The sequence below is a fragment of the Eubalaena glacialis genome, chromosome 9, assembly GCF_028564815.1.
Source record: "Eubalaena glacialis isolate mEubGla1 chromosome 9, mEubGla1.1.hap2.+ XY, whole genome shotgun sequence".
Classification (NCBI taxonomy): domain Eukaryota; kingdom Metazoa; phylum Chordata; class Mammalia; order Artiodactyla; family Balaenidae; genus Eubalaena; species Eubalaena glacialis.
In genome coordinates this window covers 56,686,627-56,711,762 of record NC_083724.1, presented here as the reverse complement: position 1 = coordinate 56,711,762, position 25,136 = coordinate 56,686,627, and the positions used below count along the sequence as shown (strand labels likewise).

Here is a 25,136-nt window from a genome sequence, read left to right as displayed (position 1 = left end):
TTAGGTACTCAGTACATGTTCTACAAATAAATGAAAGAATGGATGGATGGATAATGAATGAATGAATGGTAGGAGTTTTAAAAATACTAAATATGTAAATTATAGAATATTCAAGTAGTGCAACTTTTTCATATCAACCGTACTTCTTAAACAGACATTTAGGTATAGGCCAAATCAGTCTTAAATACCAGTCAGGACATGATTTCTCAAATAGTTAAGGATAGGTTCAGGTAAAAAACATATGCTCAAAATCCCAGATTGTTTCTTCAGCTCAAGTCCTTCAGACCCAGTGCCAATCATAAAGCACATCCTGGCTGAAAGATAACTAGGACTTGGGGTAAATAGATGTTGTGCATGATAGCTGGGTTTATCCAGTGTTAAAGTAAAGGTTTACAACTGTGTGTGTCAACACGGTAGCTAGTAGCCACATGAAGCTATTTACAGTTGACCCTTAAACAACGTGGGTTTGAACTGCAAGGGTCCACTTATTCGTATATATTTTTCAATAGTAAATACTACAGTACTGCACAGTCTGTGGTTGTTTGAACCAGAGGATGGACTATAAGTTATATGAGGATTAACACCTTGTGTTGTTCAAGGGTCAACTGTAAAGTTATTAATATTAAATTTAAAATTCAGTTCCTTAGTTGCACTAGCCACATTTAAAATACTAAACAGCCACATGTGGCTAGTAACAATTATTAAAGAGCACAGATATAGAACATTTTCATTTTCACCACTGTGGAACATACTGCACAGAACTAGTCTAGAAATATGGACATCATATACATTTTGTGTTCAAAGCTTTCAGTGGAAGGAGATGGATTATCCAAAAATAATGATGATTATCAAATTTTTCACTGTGGCTCCTCTGCAGTATTTCCAAATTAATGAAACATAAATTGGAGGGTTTTTAAAAAAATTAACACTGAAGAGTTAATTAAACACACCTAGGGAACTAAATATCAAACTTATACAGCAAGTTAGTATTATAGATTGAGATACAGATGGTAAGTTATATTCTAAATAATTCTAATTATTATGTAATCTGATTGGAAATAGGCTTTCATTAAAAGAAAAACAAGTTCAGTCAGATTAATATTTCTTTCCTAAACTTCCTAAACCTAGGTATATCATTCTGTTGTGTAAAATCTTCTGTGTAAATACCTCATTTACTTTTTAAAAAATTTACTTTTAAAGTCTGTATTACTCACGAAATTGGGCCATGGCAGTTGCTTTGTATATTTTCAAGCACCATTGGAGGTGCTACTTCTTTACAAAGATAATGATGTGCATCTGCAGTTAACCTATAATATCCATCAATTAACGACACAAAAGACAAAGCTTCTCTTAACGACCTAAGTTCAATTTCCTAAGAGGAGAAAAGAAAAAGAAGAAAATTATTTTCACTCCATGCTGTTAGATAATTCTTCTAAATTAGTTTTCTTCTAAATTGCTCAAATGTCTTTTATGGCTCCCAATTACCCAATGTGAATTACAAATTCTTGTGTCTGATATTTAAGACCCTCTCAAATACGAGTTTATCATGCTTTTCTAGTTATAGTTCACTCTACACCCATAATTTTATTGTATTTTCCAATACACCTATTAGACAAATGTGCTAGTCATCTTAATTATATATCTATCTAATCTGATATAAAAGTTGGTATTAATTAGAAATACTGAAAAAAGTTGAAGGAATGATCAACTCCCAGAAAAACAGAAAGTTGTATGTACAAGAATGGAAATGTGATCACGGTATAATGCTTGGCTCAGCAATATTTAGTCACAATGAGAACATAGAGTATGGACTTATATCAAAAATTATAATAAGGAGAGAACTGTGTGAGGTATCTGAACTATAAAAGGTATCTAGCTAACACAAATAGGCCATAAAAATAGGTACTATAAAAGATACCATAAACAATGTTAAAAGACTTGGCGAACTGCAAACCTGTACAACAAAGGATTAATACCTAAGAAAAGGAAGGCATGCTGACTAAAGTGAGTTGCAAGTTTTATAATTTTGGTCATATAACCCTGAAATGGCCTGGTAGGTAAGTCATATAGATACTTAAGTTAAATAAACAAATAACATTAATATGATGTTTAAGCCTGAAGTACAAGAAATATCTGAGTTAAAAAGAAAACACAGCCAGAAAAATAAGCAATTTAAGAGCAGAGTATAAAGGAATTCATTTCTTCCCTTTCAATTAAAGTTAAGTGGGATGTCTGAAGCTATTTTGTTTTATTTTATTATTTTTTTTTTTGGCCACACCATGCAGCATGGGGGATCTTAGTTCCCCAACCAGGGATCGAACCCATGCCCCCTGCAGTGGAAGCACAGAGTCCTAACCACTGGACTGCCAGGGAATTCCCTCTGAAGCTATTTTAAAAAAGAGAAGGGGTTAATCTTTTAGAATTAAACATGTCTCACAGTTCGGGTAGGGATCACTTGGGATTGGTTTACATTTTGTTATATAAAGAGGTGGTATGACTATAATTAGGTACATCTCTATTGGTAAAAAAGATTATACAGTTGTCGCTCCATCCCTCCGTATCTATCTCTCCCTCCACAGATACCAAAATCCGTGGATCCTCAAGTCTCTTATATAAAATGACGTATTATCTGCATAAAACCTACGTACATCCTCCCATATACTTTAAATCATCTCTAGACTACTTATAATACCTAATACAATGTAAATGCTATATGAAAATGCTATGTAAATAGTTGCCCGCACATAGTAAATTCAAGTTTCGCTTTTTGGAACTTTCTGGAATTTTTTTTCCTGAATATTTTCAATCTGCGGTTGGTTGAATCTGTGGATATGGAACCCACAGATACAGAGGGTCGACTGTAGTGAGGAATGAGCATTACAACAGGGAACTAGCACAACTGGGGCTGGGGGTGGGAGAGGAGAGGGCAGGAGGTAACTGGTGTTTTTGCTAATTATGAAAATGACTGAAAAATACATTAACATACAAGACACTCTACAGGAAGATAGTGTTGGTAGTGATACAAAAAGCTAGATGTAATCAAAAAGCTTACTAAATTGTTGTTTATGTTCATAGCTCTATTTAAAACTATAATCAAAATCCCTACAAGAAAGTAACTTTGGTATTAAGATTCTGAAATACTTATTTCTGACAACTGTAAAACATAACCATTATTTAATGATAAAGCAAACTTACTAGACTTTTACCATCTTGCTTATGAATAGTTACAATTCTGCTTTCATTTGAGCCTTCTTGGTTTGCTTGTTTAATACTGACATCAATAATATCAGGAAAATCACAATATAACTGTAAATCCTGTAATTAAGAGCAGTTGATATTAAAAACAGGTAGAATTTATGGAGCCATTTTAAAACAAGACTCTTATGAAGGAGATTTCATTCCAAATTCTTTTTAAAAAGTATTGATACCAATAGATAAGCATTAAATGGGATTCTCTCCCCCAATAATGTAACCCTAAAACTACACTGTATCTTGCTTTCACTTAAAAATGAGAGCATTAAAGGGTGCCAGGAATCTAAAGTGTGCTATAGTACCCTTCAATCCAATCAACATTAATAGAAACCATTGCCAGAAAATTGAAAGTTTACCAAAGAATGAAGATAAAAAAAAAAAAATCTGATAATATCCTAAGAACCACATAGATATGAACAAACTTAAAATTCGTAATGCAAACCTAAACAAAAACTAAATTATTTAACAAGTATACAACATCATAAAATCAATGAAAATTAATCTTTTTCAAACTAATTAAATTTCATGACTGTGCTTCATATTATCAATAATAGTAAAAGGAAAAAGGAAGCAAAACTACCTTAAAAATCAGTTAGAATTCAAGAGTGAAACTATAAAAACACCATTACTATTATTTAGTCATAAAAAATTAAACAAAATGCCATTTAAGAACAATGAGAAAAGAACTATAGGTATGACCTTGTTGGCATCACATTATTAAAAACTTCCATTTGTATCAATGGGAGAAGAGAAGTGCAAGACCATGTTTCAAATGACTAAAAGTACTTTGCTTCTATTGCCATTCTACTTAAATTAACAAAGAATGAGAACATATCATTGAGGATTACCTGTTCTGTCAGTGTCTCACTTTCTTTATGTTTCCCTCTTGACCACTGAATTCCACCGTTTCCAGTTATTATAATGGTTGCAAAAATCTCCTCACCTGAAGGACCTCTTCCAGGTTCTTTTACTTCAAATTGCTCTGTGTAGAAGGCAGACTGAAGAGTTTCCAGATTTATAAGATACTTAAGTTTCAAGTTTCTGGCAGTGGCTTTGCAATGGCTGAATTGCTCAATAAATCTGCGAAATCTGTACCTTATTCGCTTCCTTGTCAAAATATGATAGTCTTGGATCTTTGCTCGAACACATTTTGGTAAAAATGTCTTGTAGCTAGGGGTAAAGAGCACACACAACAGCACAACAAATTGGAACAAAAAAAATTAAAAGAGAAGTCACCATGTTTCTCCATAATAAGTAAATAGCAGAGTAGTCAAATGGAAAAAAGTGACACAGCCACCATCCATACAGTATAAAACCTTAAGGTTTTGTTTGATGATGTGAATGCATTTACAAATTCTGAGTCACCATAAATTTTTAGAGCAAGAGATGTTAATTTTCTTCCCTAATGAAATGAAGACATAGTCTAGTTAACATTGGAGTCTAAAAATTTATTTTCTCTGATTATCTTATATACCATTTTTTGGCTGTACTCTAAAATGTATCTGAATTCTGGAAATTGTTACATTTTGTTAGATGCTACTGATTTTCATTAGGTAAACACACTTCTTTTGTATGCATTATTTTCTCAGGCAACTTTCAATAACTCCTAATAATTCCTTTGCAATCAAAACATTCCATTTGGAAATGTTCTGAATCTTTTGTACTTCCATCTCTATGTAAAATATCCTAAGGAAGGAAGATAACTTATTTCTCTCCTGCTCAAATGTCTCACAAATGAAGAACATTTTATTTCTGAAGGTACAACTATATTAAATTTCCATGCCTTCACATATGCTAATCCTTCTTCCCATCACCCATCTCTTATCTGGTTAGCTCTTACTCATTCTACAAGTCTCAGCTCAAGCATCATCAAATCCAGGAAACCTTTCTGGACCTCTATAACCACATTAGATGCTACTCCCTTTGTATGACAGCATTCTGTGCACCATTCCATAATATCACTTACCACATTCTACCGTATCTGAGTGATGGAGCTGGCTAACGTTTAGAGATTGTTACATTTTAAGGATTATTTGTTAAACAGCACTGATTATTAAACAGCGATCATTAAAATTTAACTTAAATAAACTTACAAATTAAGTATATTTAAAATATAGGTAATGATTACTCAAAAGGCATCACTTCCTAATTATTTTACATTTTTAATTTTATTTTACATTTTGCTACTATCTATGCTTTTGAGGTTATAAATGTCTAGCACATCCGAGTGGTGGAAAAGGTTTGCTATTCCTCATCTCTTTTCAATTCTGATGTAAGGTTGATACTCTGAAACTGGCCACAGAGAGGGTTTTTAAACCATGGATATCAGCAAAAATTACAAACAAATCAGACTTTTTTTTTTTTTAAGAACTGGTTGTTAAACATTTACCAGCATACCACTGCTTACTTACTCCCTTTCCCTCTCTACCCTAATCCTCTTAAGGAACTCTCAGTTTTGTACTCAAGTAGCCAAAGCTGCTGGAGAAAGTCATTTGGCAAGTTAGATAGGTTGCATCATAAATTCATAATCACCAATTTCAAATAGGCTTTTATCACTGCCATCACTTTTACGACATTTCTCTGTTCAATTAATTTTCCCAAGTCCCACAACTATGTCAAACCCTCTCCAATATCCTCAAACCTCCTACCTTTCTTTTGCCTTAAACCTCAGCTACATTTCTCTTCACTTGCGGCAAATGACTTCACCTCTTTCTTAGGGGGAAAAAATAAAAAAAGCTTCTCTAAGCAGAGCTCCCTCAATATCTTGCTAGCAAAATTTCATACATCTGCACTCATTCTCTCCTCCTTCCCACCTGTTATAATAAATAAGGTATAAATTTGTTAAAGCCATTCCTTTGACATGAACTTACCTATACCCCCTCTTTTCCTCTAATATATATCCACCCTCTGGGGAATTTTACCCTATCTATTATTTCTCTTCTATCCACAAGTTTTAAAAATACTAATGTTCTTCCTATCTTAAATGTAAAATTTCCTTAGCCCTCATCTTCCTCCAGCTACAGCCTATCTGGCTTCTTTTTGAAGTTTATATAGCCATTTCTATTTTCCTTCCTTCCACTTACTCCTTAACTCACCCCAATCTGGCTTCTGTTCCATCATTCTGTAGAAACTTCTCTTGCTAAAATCAAGAAAAACTTCCATGTTGCTAAAACCAAATTCCTTGTTCATTTTACTTGTCATTTTTCAGCAGCATCCAACACTGTTGATCACGCTCTCCTTGAAACTGTCTCCCCTTAGCTTTCCTGATTTTCTTCCCATCTCTTTGGCTACTCGTCAATCTTCTTTACAGGTTCAATCCCCTTTAGCTGGTGACAACTGTTGGAGTTCCTCAAGACTTAATTATGGGCCCTCTTCTCTTCTTATCTATACTTTCTTTCGCACTAGATACTCTATATGCAAATGACTAGGATATCTTGAGCTGTAGCGCAGATCTCTAAGCTCCAGACCCATATCTTCCACAGTCAAGTCAATTTACCCTTATAATATGGATGGCTCAAAAGTGCCTCAAACAATGTGTCAAACCAAACTCATGAGTTCCCCCTAACGTCCTCCCCTGAAAGATCCTCTTACAGCATTCCCTATCTGAGTACACAGCACTACAGTTCCCCTATTTCCACAAGACCCAGAAACTCAGGAATCACCCTCATACAACCTCTCTATCAACCCCCATTATTCAATTCATCACCATTTTCCTTTGATTTTACCTTCTAAATATTTCTCTAATTTGCCCATTTTTCTCATTATTAACCCAATCAACTGCATCTCCTGGGGGAACTACTGCAATGGCCTTACTCTCTGGTTGACCCACATTTCCATTTTCTCTTCCAACCCTCTGATTTGTTTTCTACACTGGTGTGGAGTCATGGGGATCTTTTAAAAACACAAATCTAATCTTTTTACCCTTGCTTAATACTCTTACATAGTTTCTTAGTGTTCTTACCCTTATCAACATGTCGCTAAGGTTCTACATAGTCTAGCCCCTGCCTCATCACCTTTGAGCTCTAGCCATACTGACTCTAGCCATACTAACTTCTTTGAGCTCTAGCCATACTGACTCTCTTCATTCTCCCTGTGGTCACTTCTGCTACAAGGCCTCTTCCATGAGCCTCTACTCTCCATCTCCATCACTTACCTCTCTCCACCCACTAAATTCTACTCATTTTTCAGATATCAAAAGTCACACTCTTTTCCTTTTCATGGCAATTATATATTTGTAGATAAACAGATATATAAAATTTAATGAAAGTCTGGATAGCATATAGGAGAGCCTCAGTAAGTGTAGGGAAAAAAAAACCTGAAAAGGCTTAAAAATACAATCAGAATACAAATGATTCCTACTTTATCTACTTCTGTCAAAAACTTTAGTTATACCAAGAGCCTTAATAAATTTGGATTACAATTTACATAAACACCAATGGCTACTTGATTTAACAAGGCTTTGAAAGCTTATCTGGAGATAAAAAGAGTTTAAGATAACAAACTACAAGTCTTTCCACTTTGATCCCTGGAATAAAGGACCAGACATACATCCTTTGCTAACAACACAGGAATGTATGATTTCTTAAATATGGTGAATCCACTTTGATGTCATGCTATCTGAACCAGACTTGTTAGAAACACTAAAATTTTTCAAGAGACACAAAGTTGTTAACTCTTGAAGCATAAAAACATTTTTCCTGATGTTTTTCTTATATTGAATTTTTAAAGTAGCCTAAAATTCAGGCTCTAAAAAGTTCTGAAATTAAGCCTTGCCTTATTATACTATTTTTGTACCATAAAATGAAACATGCATCTTATTATTACAATTGGAGTAGGCCACTGGAAACTCTAATATTTGCTTAGTTGTCTAGAAAGGGAGTCTAGTGATATGAGGTATATACCTCAGTTGCTATGTAAGTGGCCTTGGCCCTGGCCTAGTGTTCGCAAATTCAGCAGGGTCTCCTTTAAACTCTTTCCATTTTCCAGCTCTCTTCTTCCCACCCTTTAGCAAACTTAGGATTTTAAAGAGCAGATGGAGAATGAAAACAGAAAAATCTTATTTGTTTCCTTTATTTTCTGTACTCCAATATCTAAGCCACAATGTCCAATTAGGAACTGGCATACAAAAGAGTAAGTATCTTATCCATACACACGCACAAAGAGATGAACAAAGACATATTGATATATACAGGTACATATGTACACACAGAGGCATGTGCTCACAGACACAGATGCACCTAACACACAGGCACAGACAAACAGAGATGTGTCTTACATGTATTTTTTTTTAAGTCTGGGAAAGAATATGTTTTTAGTTATACTAGTCAGAGATCCATACTCTACTGGATATTTCTAGGAACAAAGCAGCTTATTTCATTCTGCCAAGAACTAATCATTCATCTGTTCTTCCATTATTCCTGAAAACTTTAAAAATGAGTAGAGTTCCTTGATTATTTCTCAGAAATGAGCTGGAAGTGAAAATTTGGAAAACATCAGTGAGTTAAATTACATTAAGAAGGCAAGCAAATCAGGCATGTTTTTCCTTCAGTAGAGGCATAAATTATTTATCTAATATTAAAATATCATGGTACCAAAGACAAAGGAAAATACAGATAGATTACTTCAAAATTTAAACTCTTGTGCTGCAAATAATACTTTCAAGAAAGTGAAAAAAATCCACAGGATGGGAAAAATATTTGCAAATCATAAATAGGAGAACCTACAACTGGAGACTTGTATTCATAATATATAAAGAACCTTTACAACTCAATAAAAAATATTGAATTGTACAATTAAAATGAGTGAACTTTATGATATGTAAATTATACCTGAATAAAACTGTTTTAAAATCTCATGAAATCTTATCAATATAATGAATAAATGAATATCTACAGTTTTAAAAGTAAAATAAAGGAAAAATGATGCAGAATTTTGCAGATGCATTTATATCCTGGTAAAGATAATCAGAGAAATACAGTTATTAAACATTCACTTGTTTTAGGACACTAGACTTTGGACAATATTATGGTCTCCAAAGCATAAGTGTTCTATCATAGCTTAAGCCTAGAGATGGCTTCACATTTAAAAACTCATTTTCAGTGGCTCAAAGCTTCTCTGTTCTTCAACTGTGTTCCTTTCAATTCCTTCAGTTTCTATTAACGACATCTAAGATACTCCTTCCCTCACTCCATTCTACTATGGTCTTGCTATAGCAGGTATTCAAAAGAAAGTTGTTAAATGAATGAATGAACGAACGAATGAATAAGTTACTATTCTAAGAGGTGTCTGTATTTTAATAAAGATCAAGGCATTAGTGGAAAACAGAAATGTTTTCGTTTTTCCTTTAGATGTTGGAATCTTCAAGACACCTCAGTGAGTTCCTAAAATCATACCCTATGGCCTGCACCCTTAGGTTAAGGACTACCAGACATCTGAAAACAAAACAAGAATACCTAAAACCAAAGAGGGAAACACAGAAACTGATAACGTGTAAATTGGGTATTTAACTGTTTTGAGGGCACTCAGCAAAGGAGGGACTGAAGCCAGTTACTGAGAAAAGGATTTCTAGGAATAAAAGGAATTTTAACCAGATCATGACATCCTCAAACTTCTAATCAGGTAAGCATGTAATATGTAAAACAAATGTTTAGTCTTCAAACGTCAAAAAAACAATCAAAGCATTCTTATAATAGTCATATATACCTTTAAAAAGAGTAGAAGTTTTATAGCCATTAAAGCTGGGCTGTAGGAGTAGTGTTTCAAAAAATTGTATAGGCTTGACTGTCAGAATTCAGTGTGCAGAAGAATAATTTGGAGAATGTGGATCACTTGTATAAGAATCTGCTGGATCTGTTATAAGATGAATAAGGTCTGAGGAGCTAATGTAAAACATGGTGACTATAACTGATAATACTGTAGTCTATTATTGAAATTTGCTAAGAGAGTAGAACTTAAATGTTCTCACCAAAAAAAAGAAAAAAAAAAGATAAATATGTGAGGTGATGGATGTGTTAATAAACTAGATAGAGGGAATCGTTTTACAATGCATATGTATATATACCATGAATGTACACTTTAAATATCTTACAATTTTATATGTCAAATACACCTCAATAAAGCTGAAATTTTAAAAAATCTCCTACAACACTTGTAAAAATTCATATTTGTAGGCGTCACCTCAGATTTACTAATTCCAACTTCTTGGGTTAGCACCCAAGAATCTTCTGTTTTAACAGGCACCTCAGGTGATACTAATTCAAGTATCACCACTTGAATTAGTGGTGATAAATATGGACCACTACTTGAGAAATACTGACTCAATTATTTATATAGACAATTTGTGCTTACCAGAAATTAATCCTCCAGGTGTTCTTTTCATTCCTTTGACCTTACCTAGTCTTTTCAGAATCAATGAATTAAATAATAAATAGGTGTTGAACACCTATTAAAACCAAGCAGAACCTTGTGGGCTCCCACCCAAGTACAAAGGCCCCTCTTGTACATAAAAAAGCTGAAGTCTCCCGGGACTCCCTCAGTCACAAAGAGCAGGCCCAAGAAGTTAATAATTAGGACAATAGAGTCACAGAGTCTTTCAGTGTCTGATGTACATTCCTGAGTTGTTGTACAGATACTATAACTGCCACCAGAGGGGAAAAGCTAACTGCATGATGACCAGACTGTGACCATGACATAAGCTGCTCCATCTTGAGAAGTACTGAATCTACGGCTAGCACAATTCCAAGAACCAGCCTCAAGAGAATGGGAATAACACTATTGCTCTTAATAATCTGCATCTTTGTGGGCTTCAAAATAATTGTAGCTTGCTCTACCCGTATATGTAAGTGGGCAACTAAAACTGCCAGCAAAGAGATGCTAGAGAGCCATGCTGACATCTTCTACTCTAAGAATACAGCACACCCTATGTCAGCATGAAGAAGTTACAGAAGACAGACCTTCACCCATAATCCCATAGAAATGGAATGATGTCTGACAGTGGGGATTTGTAGGCAGCTCTTTGCAGGAAGCAACCCTTTGCAGGAAGCAGCTCTCTGCAGGGGGCCCCTTTTGTCTTGTCACTTTAGCAAAGCTATATTTTAACTAGCCTCCAGCCCAAGCACATCTTTCAAATCTTTTGATCACCCAATGCCTCGCCTAACCTGTTGATACTTTTCTTAGATTTAAGAGGTAGAAATGAAGAATAAGTAATTAAGAGATGATAAGCTCTTTTCCCCAGCTTCCCCTTCAGTAATCTCATGAGCAAACTGTGTGAACAAGATAGCATCTAAAGAAAGATCACTAGGAGTCGACAAACTCACATGCAGTGGGAGATGGTGAAGAATGCGATCCCTGCCTCAATGACAGACTGAGATTACTTCCCCTTTTTCCCTTTAAAAACTTTCATGGCCGAGCAGAATATTTGGAGGTGGTTGTGGGACACGAGCCTGCATTCTTCCCAGGTTGCTGGCCTCCAGAATAAAGCAAACTTTCCATTCCTACAAGCACTCGTTTCTCAAGTACTGGCTTTCAAGCAGCGAGCAGCCGAACCCGAGTTCAGTTAACACTATGATATTTTCTGTAGTACTCCAACTCTTTCAGTAATTTCTTTTAATTATACAATAAATAAGTACTCAGAATGTAATGTACTACAGTTAACATTGCTATATGGTATTATTTGAAACCTGTTAAGAAAGTAGATCCTAAGAGTTCTCATCAAAAGGAAAAGATTTTTTTTCTTTCTCTTTTTTTTCTACCTATATGAGATGATGGATGTTAACCAAATTTAATGTGATAATAATTTCATTATTATGTAAATCAAGTCATTTTGCTGTACACGTTACATTGTTACAGTGCTATATGTCAACTATACTTCAATAAAACAGGAAAAAGAAAAAGGAAAAAATAATGATTTCTTTTATCTCACAAAGTATGTGTTACATAAGGAAGAAAAGTTACTCATACAATATTTAATTATTATAAAATCAAAAAATAAAATACCTAGGAGTAAAGTTACCTAAGGAGGTAAAAGACTTGTACTCAGAAAACTATAAAACACTGATGAGAGAAAATGAAGATGACACAAACAGATGAAAAGATATACCATGTTCTTGGATTGGAAGAATTAATACTGTTAAAATGACTATACTACCCAAGGCAATCTACAGATTCAATGCAATCCCTATCAAAATACCAATGGCATTTTTCACAGAACTAGAATAAATAATTTTAAAATTTGTATGGAGACACAAAAGACCCCAAATACCCAAAACATTCTTGAGAAAGAAAAACAGAGCTGGAGGAATCACTCTCCCTGACTTCAGACTATCCTACAAAGCTACAGTCATCAAAACAGTATAGCACTGGTACAAAAACAGACACACAGATCAATGGAACAGAATAGAGAGCCCAGAAATAAACCCACACACTTATGGTCAATTAATCTATGACAAAGGAGGCAAAACTACACAATGGAGAAAAGACAGTTCTAAGTGGTGCTGGGAAAACTGGACAGCTAGATGTAAAAGAATGAAATTAGAACACTCTCTTACACCACACACAAAAGTAAACTTAAAATGGATTAAAGGTCTAAATGTAAGACTGGATACTATAAAATTCCTAGAGGAAAACGTAGGCAGAACAGTCTCTGACATAAATTGCAGCAATATTTTTTTGGATCCATCTCCTAAAGCAAAGGAAATAAAAGCAAAAATAAACAAATGGGACCTAATCAAACTTAAAAGCTTTTGCACAGCACAGGAAACCATCAACAAAATGAAAAGACAACCTACTGAATGGGAGAAAATATTTGCAAATGATATGTCTGATGAAAGATTAACATCCAACATACATAAACAGCTCACACAACTCAACATCAAAAAATAAACAACCCAATTAAAAAATGGGCAAAAGAACTGAATAGACATATGTCCAAAGAGGAAATGAAGACGGCCATCAGGCACATGAAAAGATGCTCAGTATCGCAAATCATCAGGGAAATGCAAATCGAAGCCACAATGAGATATCACTTCACACCCATCAGAATGGCTATCATCAAAAAAAAAACGCATAACAAATGTTGGAGAGGGAGGAATGTAAATTGGTGCTGCCGACCGAATAAGGCAAGATGGCGGAAGAGTAAGACACAGAGATCACCTTCCTTCCCACAGATACATTAGAAATACATTTACACGTGGAACTGCTCCTACAGAACACCCACTGAACGCTGGCAGAAGACGTCAGACCTCCCAAAAGCCGTGTGGATGAAAGGCTCTTGGTGCTCCAGCCAGGCATCAGGGCTGTGCCTCTGAGGTGGGAGAGCCAACTTCAGGACACTGGTCCACAAGAGACCTCCCAGCTCCACGTAATACCAAACGGCGAAAATCTCTCAGAGATCTCCATCTCAACATCAAGACCCAGCTTCACTCAACGACCAGCAAGCTACAGTGCTGGACACCCTATGCCAAACAACTAGCAAGACAGGAACACAGCCCCATCCATTAACAGAGAGGCTGCCTAAAATCATAATAAGGCCACAGACACCCCAAAACACACCACCAGACGTGGACGTGCCCACCAGAAAGACAAGATCCAGCCTCATCCACCAGAACACAGGCACTAGTTCCCTCCACCAGGAAGCCTACACAACCCACGGAACCAACCTTAGCCACTGGGGACAGATACCAAAAACAACGGGAACTACGAACCTGCAGCCTGTGAAAAGGAGACCCCCAAACACAGTAAGATAAGCAAAATGAGAAGACAGAAAAACACACAGCAGATGAAGGAGCAGGGTCAAAACACACCAGACCTAACAAATGAAGAGGAAATAGGTAGTCTACCTGAAAAAGAATTCAGAATAATGATAGTAAGGATGATCCAAAATCTTGGAAATAGAATAGACAAAATGCAAGAAACATTTAACAAGGACGTAGAAGAACTAAAGAGGAACCAAGCAACGATGAAAAACACAATAAATGAAATTAAAAATACTTTAGATGGGATCAATAGCAGAATAACTGAGGCAGAAGAACGGATAAGTGACCTGGAAGATAAAATGGTGGAAATAACTACTGCAGACCAGAATAAAGAAAAAAGAATGAAAAGAACTGAGGACAGTCTCAGAGACCTCTGGGACAACATTAAACGCACCAACATTCGAATTATAGGGGTCCCAGAAGAAGAAGAGAAAAAGAAAGGGACTGAGAAAATATTTGAAGAGATTATAGTTGAAAACTTCCCTAATATGGGAAAGGAAATAGTTAATCAAGTCCTGGAAGCACAGAGAGTCCCATACAGGATAAATCCAAGGAGAAACATGCCAAGACACATATTAATCAAACTGTCAAAAATTAAATATAAAGAAAACATATTAAAAGCAGCAAGGGAAAAACAACAAATAACACACAAGGGAATCCCCATAAGGTTAACAGCTGATCTTTCAGCAGAAACTCTGCAAGCCAGAAGGGAGTGGCAGGATATACTTAAAGTGATGAAGGAGAAAAACCTACAACCAAGATTACTCTACCCAGCAAAGATCTCATTCAGATTTGATGGAGAAATTAAAACCTTTACAGACAAGCAAAAGCTGAGAGAGTTCAGCACCACCAAACCAGCTTTACAACAAATGCTAAAGGAACTTCTCTAGGCAAGAAACACAAGAGAAGGAAAACACCTACAATAAAAAACCCAAAACATTTAAGAAAATGGGAATAGGAACATACATATTGATAATTACCTTAAATGTAAATGGATTAAATGCTCCCACCAAAAGACACAGACTGGCTGAATGGATACAAAAACAAGACCCATATATATGATGTCTACAAGAGACCCGCTTCAGACGTAGAGACACATACAGACTGAAAGTGAGGGGATGGAAAAAGATATTCCATGCAAATGGAAATCAAAAGAAAGCTGGAGTAGCAATTCTCATATCAGACAAAATAGACTTTAAAATAAAGACTATTACAAGAGACAAAGAAGGACACTATATAATGATAAAGGGATCGATCCAAGAGGAAGGTATAACAATTGTAAATATTTATGCACCCAACATAGGAGCACTTCATACATAAGGCAAATACTAACAGCCATAAAAGGGGAAATCGACAGTAACACAATCATAGTAGGGGACTTTTAACACCCCACTTTCACCAATGGACAGATCATCCAAAATGAAAATAAATAAGGAAACACAAGCTTTAAATGATACATTAAACAAGATGGACTTAATTGATATTTATAGGACATTGCACCCCAAAACAACAGAATACACATTTTTCTCAAGTGCTCATGGAACATTCTCCAGGATAGATCATATCTTGGGTCACAAATCAAGCCTTGGTAAATTTAAAAAAGTTGAAATCGTGTCAAGTATCTTTTCCGACCACAACGCTATGAGACTAGATATCAATTACAGGAAAAGATCTGTAAAAAATACAAACACATGGAGGCTACACAATACACTACTTAATAACGAAGTGATCACTGAAGAAATCAAAGGGGAAATCAAAAAATACCTAGAAAAAAATGACAATGGAGACATGACGACCCAAAATCTATGGGATGCAGCAAAAGCAGTGCTAAGAGGGAAGTTTATAGCAATACAAGCCTACCTCAAGAAACAGGAAACATCTCGAATACACAACCTAACCTTGCACCTGAAGCAATTAGAGAAAGAAGAACAAAAAAACCCCAAAGTTAGCAGAAGGAAAGAAATCATAAAGATCAGATCAGAAATAAATGAAAAAGAAATGAAGGAGACAATAGCGAAGATCAATAAAACTAAAAGCTGGTTCTTTGAGAAGATAAACAAAATTGATAAACCATTAGCCAGACTCATCAAGAGAAACAGGGAGAAGACTCAAATCAATAGAATTAGAAATGAAAAAGGAGAAGTAACCACTGACACTGCAGAAATACAAACGATCATGAGAGATTACTACAAGCAACTCTATGCCAATAAAATGGACAACCTGGAAGAAATGGACAGATTCTTAGAAATGCAAAACCTGCCAAGACTGAACCAGGAAGAAATAGAAAATATGAACAGACCAATCACAAGCACTGAAATTGAAACTGTGATTAAAAATCTTCCAACACACAAAAGCCCAGGACCAGATGGCTTCACAGGCGAATTCTATCAAACATTTAGAGAAGAGCTAACACCTATCCTTCTCAAACTCTTCCAAAATATTGCAGAGGGAGGAACACTCCCCAACTCATTCTACGAGGCCACCATCACCCTGACACCAAAACCAGACAAAGATGTCACAAAGAAAGAAAACTACAGGCCAATATCACTGATGAACATAGATGCAAAAATCCTCAACAAAATACTAGCAAACAGAATCCAACAGCACATTAAAAGGATCGTACACCATGATCAAGTGGGGTTTATTCCAGGAATGCAAGGATTCTTCAATATACGCAAATCAATCAACGTGATACACCATATTAACAAACTGAAGGAGAAAAACCATGTGATCATCTCAATAGATGCAGAGAAAGCTTTTGACAAAATTTAACACCCATTTATGATAAAAGCCCTGCAGAAAGTAGGCATAGAGGGAACTTTCCTCAACATAATAAAGGCCATATATGACAAACCCACAGCCAACATTGTCCTCAATGGTGAAAAACTGAAACCATTTCCACTAAGATCAGGAACAAGACAAGGTTGCCCACTCTCACCACTATTATTCAACATAGTTTTGGAAGTGTTAGCCACAGCAATCAGAGAAGAAAAAGAAATAAAAGGAATCCAAATCGGAAAAGAAGAAGTGAAGCTGTCACTGTTTGCAGATGACATGATACTATACATAGAGAATCCTAAAGATGCTACCAGAAAACTACTAGAGCTAATCAATGAATTTGGTAAAGTAGCAGGATACAAAATTAATGCACAGAAATCTCTTGCATTTCTATACACTAATGACGAAAAATCTGAAAGTGAAATTAAGAAAACACTCCCATTTACCATTGCAACAAAAAGAATAAAATAACTAGGAATAAACCTACCTAAGGAGACAAAAGACCTGTATGCAGAAAATTATAGGACACTGATGAAAGAAATTAAAGATGATACAAATAGATGGAGAGATATACCATGTTCTTGGATTGGAAGAATCAACATTGTGAAAATGACTCTACTACCCAAAGCAATCTACAGATTCAATGCAATCCCTATCAAACTACCACTGGCATTTTTCACAGAACTAGAACAAAAAATTTCACAATTTGTATGGAAACACAAAAGACCCCAAATAGCCAAAGCAATCTTGAGAAAGAAAAACGGAGCTGGAGGAATCAGGCTCCCTGACTTCAGACTATATTACAAAGCTACAGTAATCAAGACAGTTTGGTACTGGCACAAAAACAGAAATATAGATCAATGGAACAGGATAGAAAGCCCAGAGATAAGCCCACGCACATATGGTCACCTTATCTTTGATAAAGGAGGCAAGAATATACAGTGGAGAAAAGACAGCCTCTTCAATAAGTGGTGCTGGGAAAATTGGACAGATACATGTAAAAGTATGAAATTAGAACACTCCCTGACACCATACACAAAAATAAACTCAAAATGGATTAAAGACCTAAGTGTAAGGCCAGACACTATCAAACTCTTAGAGGAAAACATAGGCAGAACACTCTATGACATAAATCACAGCAAGATCCTTTTTGACCCAGCTCCTAGAGAAATGGAAATAAAAACACAAATAAACAAATGGGACCTAATGAAACTTAAAAGCTTTTGCACAGCAAACGAAACCATAAACAAGGCCAAAAGACAACCCTCAGAATGGGAGAAAATATTTGCAAATGAAGCAACGGACAAAGGATTAATCTCCAAAATTTACAAGCAGCTCATGCAGCTCAATATCAAAAAGACAAACAACCCAATCCAAAAATGGGCAGAAGACCTAAATAGACATTTCTCCAAAGAAGAGATACAGATTGCCAACAGACACATGAAAGAATGCTCAACATCATTAATCATTAGAGAAATGCAAATCAAAACTACAATGAGATATCATCTCACACCGGTCAGAATGGCCATCATCAAAAAATCTAGAAACAATAAATGCTGGACAGGGTGTGGAGAAAAGGGAACACTCTTGCACTGTTGGTGGGAATGTAAATTGATACAGCCACTATGGAGAACAGTATGGAGGTTCCTTAAAAAACTACAAATAGAACTACCATACGTCCCAGCAATCCCACTACTGGGCATGTACCCTGAGAAAACCATAATTCAAAAAGAGTCATGTACCAAAATGTTCATTGCAGCTCTATTTACAATAGCCAGGACATGGAAGCAACCTAAGTGTCCATCATCGGATGAATGGATAAAGAAGATGTGGCACATATATACAATGGAATATTACTCAGCCATAAAAAGAAATGAAATGGAGGTATTTGTAGTGAGGTGGATGGAGTTAGAGTCTGTCACACAGAGTGAAGTAAGTCAGAAAGAGAAAAACAAATACAGTATGCTAACACATATATATGGAATCTAAGGGAAAATAAAGGTCATGAAGAACCTAGTGGCAAGACAGGAAGAAAGACACAGACCTACTAGAGAATGGACTTGAGGATATGGAGAGGGGGAGGGGTAAGATGTGACAGGGTGAGAGAGTGGCATAGACATATATACACTACCAAATGTAAAATAGATAGCTAGTGGGAAGCAGCCGCATAGCACAGGGAGATCAGCTCGGTGCTTTGTGACCACCTAGAGGGGTGGTATAGGGAGGGTGGGAGGGAGGGAGATGCAAGAGGGAAGAGATATGGGAACATATGTATATGTATAACTGATTCACTTTGTTATAAAGCAGAAACTAACATACCATTGTAAAGCAATTATACTCCAATAAAGATGTTTAAAAAAAATAAATAAATAAATAAATAAATAAATAAATTGGTGCTGCCACTGTGGAAAACAGTATGGAGGCTTCTCAAAAAATTACAATTAAAACTACCATATGACCTAGCAATTCCACTCCTGGGTATATAGCCAAAAGAAACAAAAACACTAATTCAAAAAGATACATGCACCCCAATGTTCACAGCAGCATTATTTACAATTGCCAAGGTATGGAAGCAACGTTAAGTGTCCATTAACAGGTCAATGAATAAAGAAGATGTGGTATATACATGTGTACATACATACATACACACAATGGAAGACTACTCAGCCATGAAAAAGAATGAAATTTTGCCATTTGCAGCAACACAGATGGACTTGGAGGGCATTATGCTAAGTGAAATAAGTCAGACAGAGAAAGACAAATACTGTATGATTTCACTTATATGTGGAATCTAAAAAATACAACAAACTAGTGAATAAAACAAAAAAGAAGCAGCCTCACAGATATGGAGAACAAACTAGTGGTTACCAGTTGGGAGAGGGAAAGGAGGAGAGGATACTATAGGGGCAGAGGAAAAAAAATGGTTATTATGGGATTATATGAAATCATGTGTTTGGAACTTTTGAAAATTGTAAAGTACTATAGAGTTTAAAGAATCATTCAATAAAAACAAAAACAAACAACCCACACCAAAAAAAAGTATGGGCAAACACAGAAAACACAAATAAATTATATAAAAACTGTAACTGTTCATATTTATGTATATGGATTTACATAAGGAAATTACCTGACAGAGCTATAGATGTCCAGGGGGGTCTGATCCTTTTCTTTGGCTATTCTCATCATATCTAACACCGCCATCCCAAGACATTCTTCCTGTGTTTCATGAGTAACAGGTACTTTTATCCATCCATGCAAAAAATCATGCCGCCACTAAAGTAAAAAAAAAAAGAAATTTAGAAGAAAATATCTCATTAGTTTCACTATCACATTTTAATCTACTATTGTATTTTAACCTATAACGTAATTTCCAGAATATATGCATTTAAAAAGAATGAAAACTCCTCCCTTGATTTTGAAACATTTTGCCATAAAATTTTAGTAGAAGTTCTTTTGCAAATTGAAACTGATTTAAATTGGGTTCCCAATTATAGAATATATATATGACATCAATCTACTCACTGCTTGTATCTTCAATTATAACTTCTACATCAAAATTACCTAAATTAAAATACAGATTAATTAAATATGTACTGAGTTCCAAATATGCTCAAAGCATTATACTAAGGACTGTTTTGGCCTTAGTAACATGTGGCCTCAGCCTCCAAGGAGACTAAAATGTAGCAGGGACATGAAACAAGTAAACAAAAAATTATAATGCCAGACACTGTATAGTAAGTGCCATACAACAGATACTTTAGGAACATAAAAGAAATTGAGATTATATCAAGTAGGGGTAATTAGGGAAGGTTTCACAGAAAATTTTAAATTTCATGTATTCTTTGAACATGAAGAAATTTTTGAGGAACACAAAAGAGGATGAGGAAATAGAAGAAATGACACAAAAAGAAAGCACAAGGCATGTTCAGAGATGTGAAGTAGTTTGGTTGGGGCACACAACTGTAAGGGAACAGAGTGAATTAAAACCTGGAAAAGTAAGTTGGGGTCAGACTGCAGGTACCCTTCAATGACTTGATCCTAGAAGCAACATAGAACCATTTTCTTAAAAGCATCCGTTTCTTTTTTTGTTTTAATAAATTTATTTATTTTATTTATTTATTTTTGGCTGTGTTGGGTCTTCATTGCTGCACGCGGGCTTTCTCTAGTTGTGGTGAGTGGGGGCTACTCTTCGTTGCGGTGCGCAGGCTTCTCATTGCGGTGGCTTCTCTTGTTGTGGAGCATGGGCTCTAGGCGTGCGGGCTTCAGTAGTTGTGGCTCACGGGCTCAGTAGTTGTGGCTCGCGGGCTCTAGAGCGCAGGCTCAGTAGTTGTGGCGCATGGGCTTAGTTGCTCCACGGCATGTGGGATCTTCCTGGACCAGGGCTCAAACCCCTGTCCCCTGCATTGGCAGGCAGATTCTTAACCACTGTGCCACCAGGGGATTCCCAAAGCATCAGTTTCTAAAGCATCTTTTCTTAAAGCATCAAGCCTGTTTCATTGGTAGAAGTAGCAATGACAGAAGTGCTTTAAGAAACTGAAGTATTCAAGGAGACTCTTTAAGAGGCTGCAGTAATGGTTCAGATATGAGATAGTAAGGATCTGATGTAGAGAAGAGAAGATAATAAAAGAGTCTGAAAAAACTGCTAACTTTACAATTATATATAAAGAATGAAGAAAAGAGAAAAAGAGAAGTTCCAAGATTTTAATCTGGGTGATTTAGGGACATGGATAAAATCAGACTGAACATGTAATGGGGAGAAAGAAAGGGGTAGAAAGTTAAAAGCACCAATATTTTAACAATAATAGCAATTTTCTTTATAAGAAAGGTAAAAGCCATAATACTGGCTGAAATACCAACCAAGGTTTAAACTAAATAAGAGAAATAAAGGATCTTCTATATTTTATATATGTACCTCCCTTCTTTGCTATGAAAACATCTCATGAAATTAAAGTTTTACATCAATTTTTTAAAAAAAATTTTATTAGAAGAAATAAATATGCATTTAAAATTATATTTGTTTAATATAATATGATATCACTTATAGGTGGCATCTAAAAAAAAGGGTACAAATGAAGTTATCTACAAAACAGAAATAGAGTTACAGATGTAGAAAACAAACTTACGGTTACCAGGGGGTAAGGGGGGGAGGGATAATATGGGAGACTGGGATTGACATATACACACTACTATATATAAAACAGATAACTAATAAGGACCTACTGTATAGCACAGGGAACTCTACTCAATACTCTGTAATGGCCTATATGGGAAAATAATCCAAAAAGAGTGGCTATATGTATATGTATAACTGATTCACTTTGCTGTACCTGAAACTAACACAACATTGTAAATCAACTATACTCCAATAAAAAAATTTTTTTTAATATATTTAACTTTCTGTTAACAAATTAGAAACATTTTTGTATAAGAAAATATATTACTTAAAAGACACAAACCATGAAATAACCAGTATTAACCAAAGGCCTAAATGTTTGTAATACAAAATTAATTCATAGGAGTTAGATTTCTTTTTGCTCAATTTCAAATACTTATTTCACCACACATTTGAAAATATGCAAGTAAGTCATTCTGATTAAGAAAGAGCTACAGATTAACGATGACTAGGTAGATTATTTTTAATACCTTGCTTTTGTTTCATATACTATGTAGGACCAGAGGATAATAAATTCTGTTTATGAGGATATTCTGTGGAACTCATGACCCAAAGATAAAATTAGTGAGAGCAGTGCTAACAACATAATCAACCAAATATCCATTAGAGAAAAGTTACAAATGAAATACAGTCCCAAATGCCAAAGCATATTATTTTAAACCAGCCTTCCTACTTCCTACAGTATGTTTCAATAAAAATTTTGTTTAATTAAAATTGTAGAAAAGTAGTTTTTCATCTGGTTAGCTGAAAACAACATTTGAACCAAGAAATTTTATCTGCATTCAGCCAGAAAAATAAGAAAACAGTTATAGTCACAAAATCAAGGATGCACCAAGAAAGAACACAAAGTAAATATCCACTTTTTGGCTGAACATACATGAATTAATTAAAGGTTACTCACATGGCAACAGTATATTTATTGGCTGAGTAGACAAATTTGATGATATAAAGACAATCTTCAGTAGAAAAATGAATTTAAAAGGGCCATCTCGGGACTTCCCTGGTGGCGTAGTGGTTAAGAATACGCCTGCCAATGCAGGGGACACAGGTTTGAGCCCTGGTCCAGGAATATCCCACATGCCGCAGAGCAACTAAGCCCATGAGCCACAACTACTGAGCCTGTGCTCTAGAGCCTGTGAGCCACAACTACTGAAGCCCGCATGCCTAGAGCCTGTGCTCCGCAACAAGAGAAGCCACTGCAATGAGAAGCTTGCGCACTGCACTAAGGAGTAGCCCCCGCTCACCACAACTAGAGAAAGCCCACGTGCAGCAATGAAGACCCAACACAGCCAAAAATAAATTAACAAAAAAAAAAAAAAAAGGGCCATCTCACTTTTGGCTTTTATTTGCTTACTGCTTCCAAATCTATCTTTCTACAATACTGTCTTTCATACTGTGCTTTAAAAACTTTAGTGGCTGAACTATTTTTTCAGTTATTTTATAATGTCAACATTTTCTTACAATCTGGTGCCATCACTGATCAAATCTGCTATATTTAGTCTAAAATATGCATAAAGTCTAACCTGATATCAATACAATCTGAGAATAAGTTAATTATTACCTTATTCATTTTCTAGGCATGGATTTAGAGAAATAGAAACATTAACAGAAAATTACAGGTGGTAGTGTCTAGACACAATTTAGGAGTCTACTGTGAAATTATTTTGCCATCCTAAATAAGAAAATCCCTCCTAGGAAGACAAAACTGGAAATCACCCATAATTTTTCTAGATAAGAAGTATGAGATGTCTTAGTACTAATATTAGGGTAAAGTAGATCAATGAATAATTTAGGAAAACTCTCCTTATTAATGGAACTTAACTAGTATTCCATCAAAATAAACCAGATCTGCAGAACAGATGAAATAATATAATTCTAAAAGCAGTAGAGAGTCATAACTTCATAGTACACTATTCTCAGAGGCCTGTCTCTCTCTTTTCTTAATGACTACTGAAACAAAGGAAGCTGTAAAAAGTTGGTTGGTTTTCAAATGGTTTTTGACAAGAGCAACAAGACCATTCAACAGAGAAAGGACAGTCTTTTCAACAAATAGTGCTGAAAAAACTGGATATCTACATGCAAAACAATGAAGATGGACCCTTACCTTACACGATAAAAAAATTACCTCAAAACATAAAATTGTCATTATATGCAGGTGACATGACACTAGATGCAGAAAACCCTAAAGACGCCACACAAAAACTACTAGAACTGATAAACGAATTCAGCAAGGTAGCAGGATAAAGATTAACATACAGAATGGCTGCATTTCTTTACACTAAAAATGAAATATCAGAAGAGGAACGTTAAAAAACAATCCCTTTTAAAACCACATCCAAAAAAATAAATTAGAAATAAAGCTGATCAAGGAGGTGAAAGACATATGCTGAAAACTATAAAACATTAATAAAGGAAACTGAAGATGATTCAAAGAAATACAAAGATATCCCATGCTCTTGGATTGGAAGAATTAATATTGTTAAAATGGCCATACTACACAAAGAAATCTACAGATTTAATGCAATCCCTTCATATTACCCATGACATTTTTCACAGAACTAGAACAAATAATCCTAATTTTTATTTTTTAGTTTTGGCTGTGCCGTGCAGCCTGTAGGATTCTTAGTTCCCGACCAGGGATTGAACCTGGGCCCCAGCAGTGAAAGTGCCAAGTCCTAACCACTAGACCACCAGGGAATTCCCAAATAATCCTAAAATTTGTATGAAACCATAAAAGACCCAGAATTGCCAGAGCAATCCTGAGGAAAAAGAGCAAAGCAGGAGGCATAACCCTCCCAGACTTCAGACAATATTAAAAGCTACAGTAATCAAAACAGTGTGGTACTGGTACAAAAGCAGACATATGGATCAATGGAACAGAATATAGAGCCCAGAAATAAACCCACACACCTACAGTCAATTAATCTTCAACAAAGGAGACAAGAATATACAATGGAAAAAAGTCTCTTCAGCAAGTGGTGTTGGGAAAGTTGGACAGCTGCATGTAAATCAATGAAATTAGAAGACACCCTCATACCGTATACACAAATAAACTCAAAATGGCTTAAAGACTTAAATATAAGACATGATACCAGAAAACTCCTAGAAGAGAACATAGGCAAAACATTCTCTGACATAAATCATACCAATGGTCAGTTTACCAAGGCAACAGAAATAAAAGC

General features: G+C 35.4%; 1 protein-coding gene across 2 annotated transcripts in view; it reads right to left on the bottom strand.

The window, feature by feature from the left end:
• JAK2 (Janus kinase 2) overlaps window positions 1-25,136 on the bottom strand; it is a 169,688-nt gene that overhangs the window by 30,506 nt on the left and 114,046 nt on the right. For both annotated transcript variants that reach the window (XM_061200392.1, XM_061200393.1), the window contains exons 6-9: window positions 19,909-20,054; window positions 4,101-4,422; window positions 3,196-3,315; window positions 1,215-1,372 (exon numbers count right to left, since the gene is read on the bottom strand). In XM_061200392.1, coding sequence (XP_061056375.1) covers window positions 1,215-1,372; window positions 3,196-3,315; window positions 4,101-4,422; window positions 19,909-20,054 — 746 coding nt within the window. The remainder of the gene's footprint in view (window positions 1-1,214; window positions 1,373-3,195; window positions 3,316-4,100; window positions 4,423-19,908; window positions 20,055-25,136) is intronic.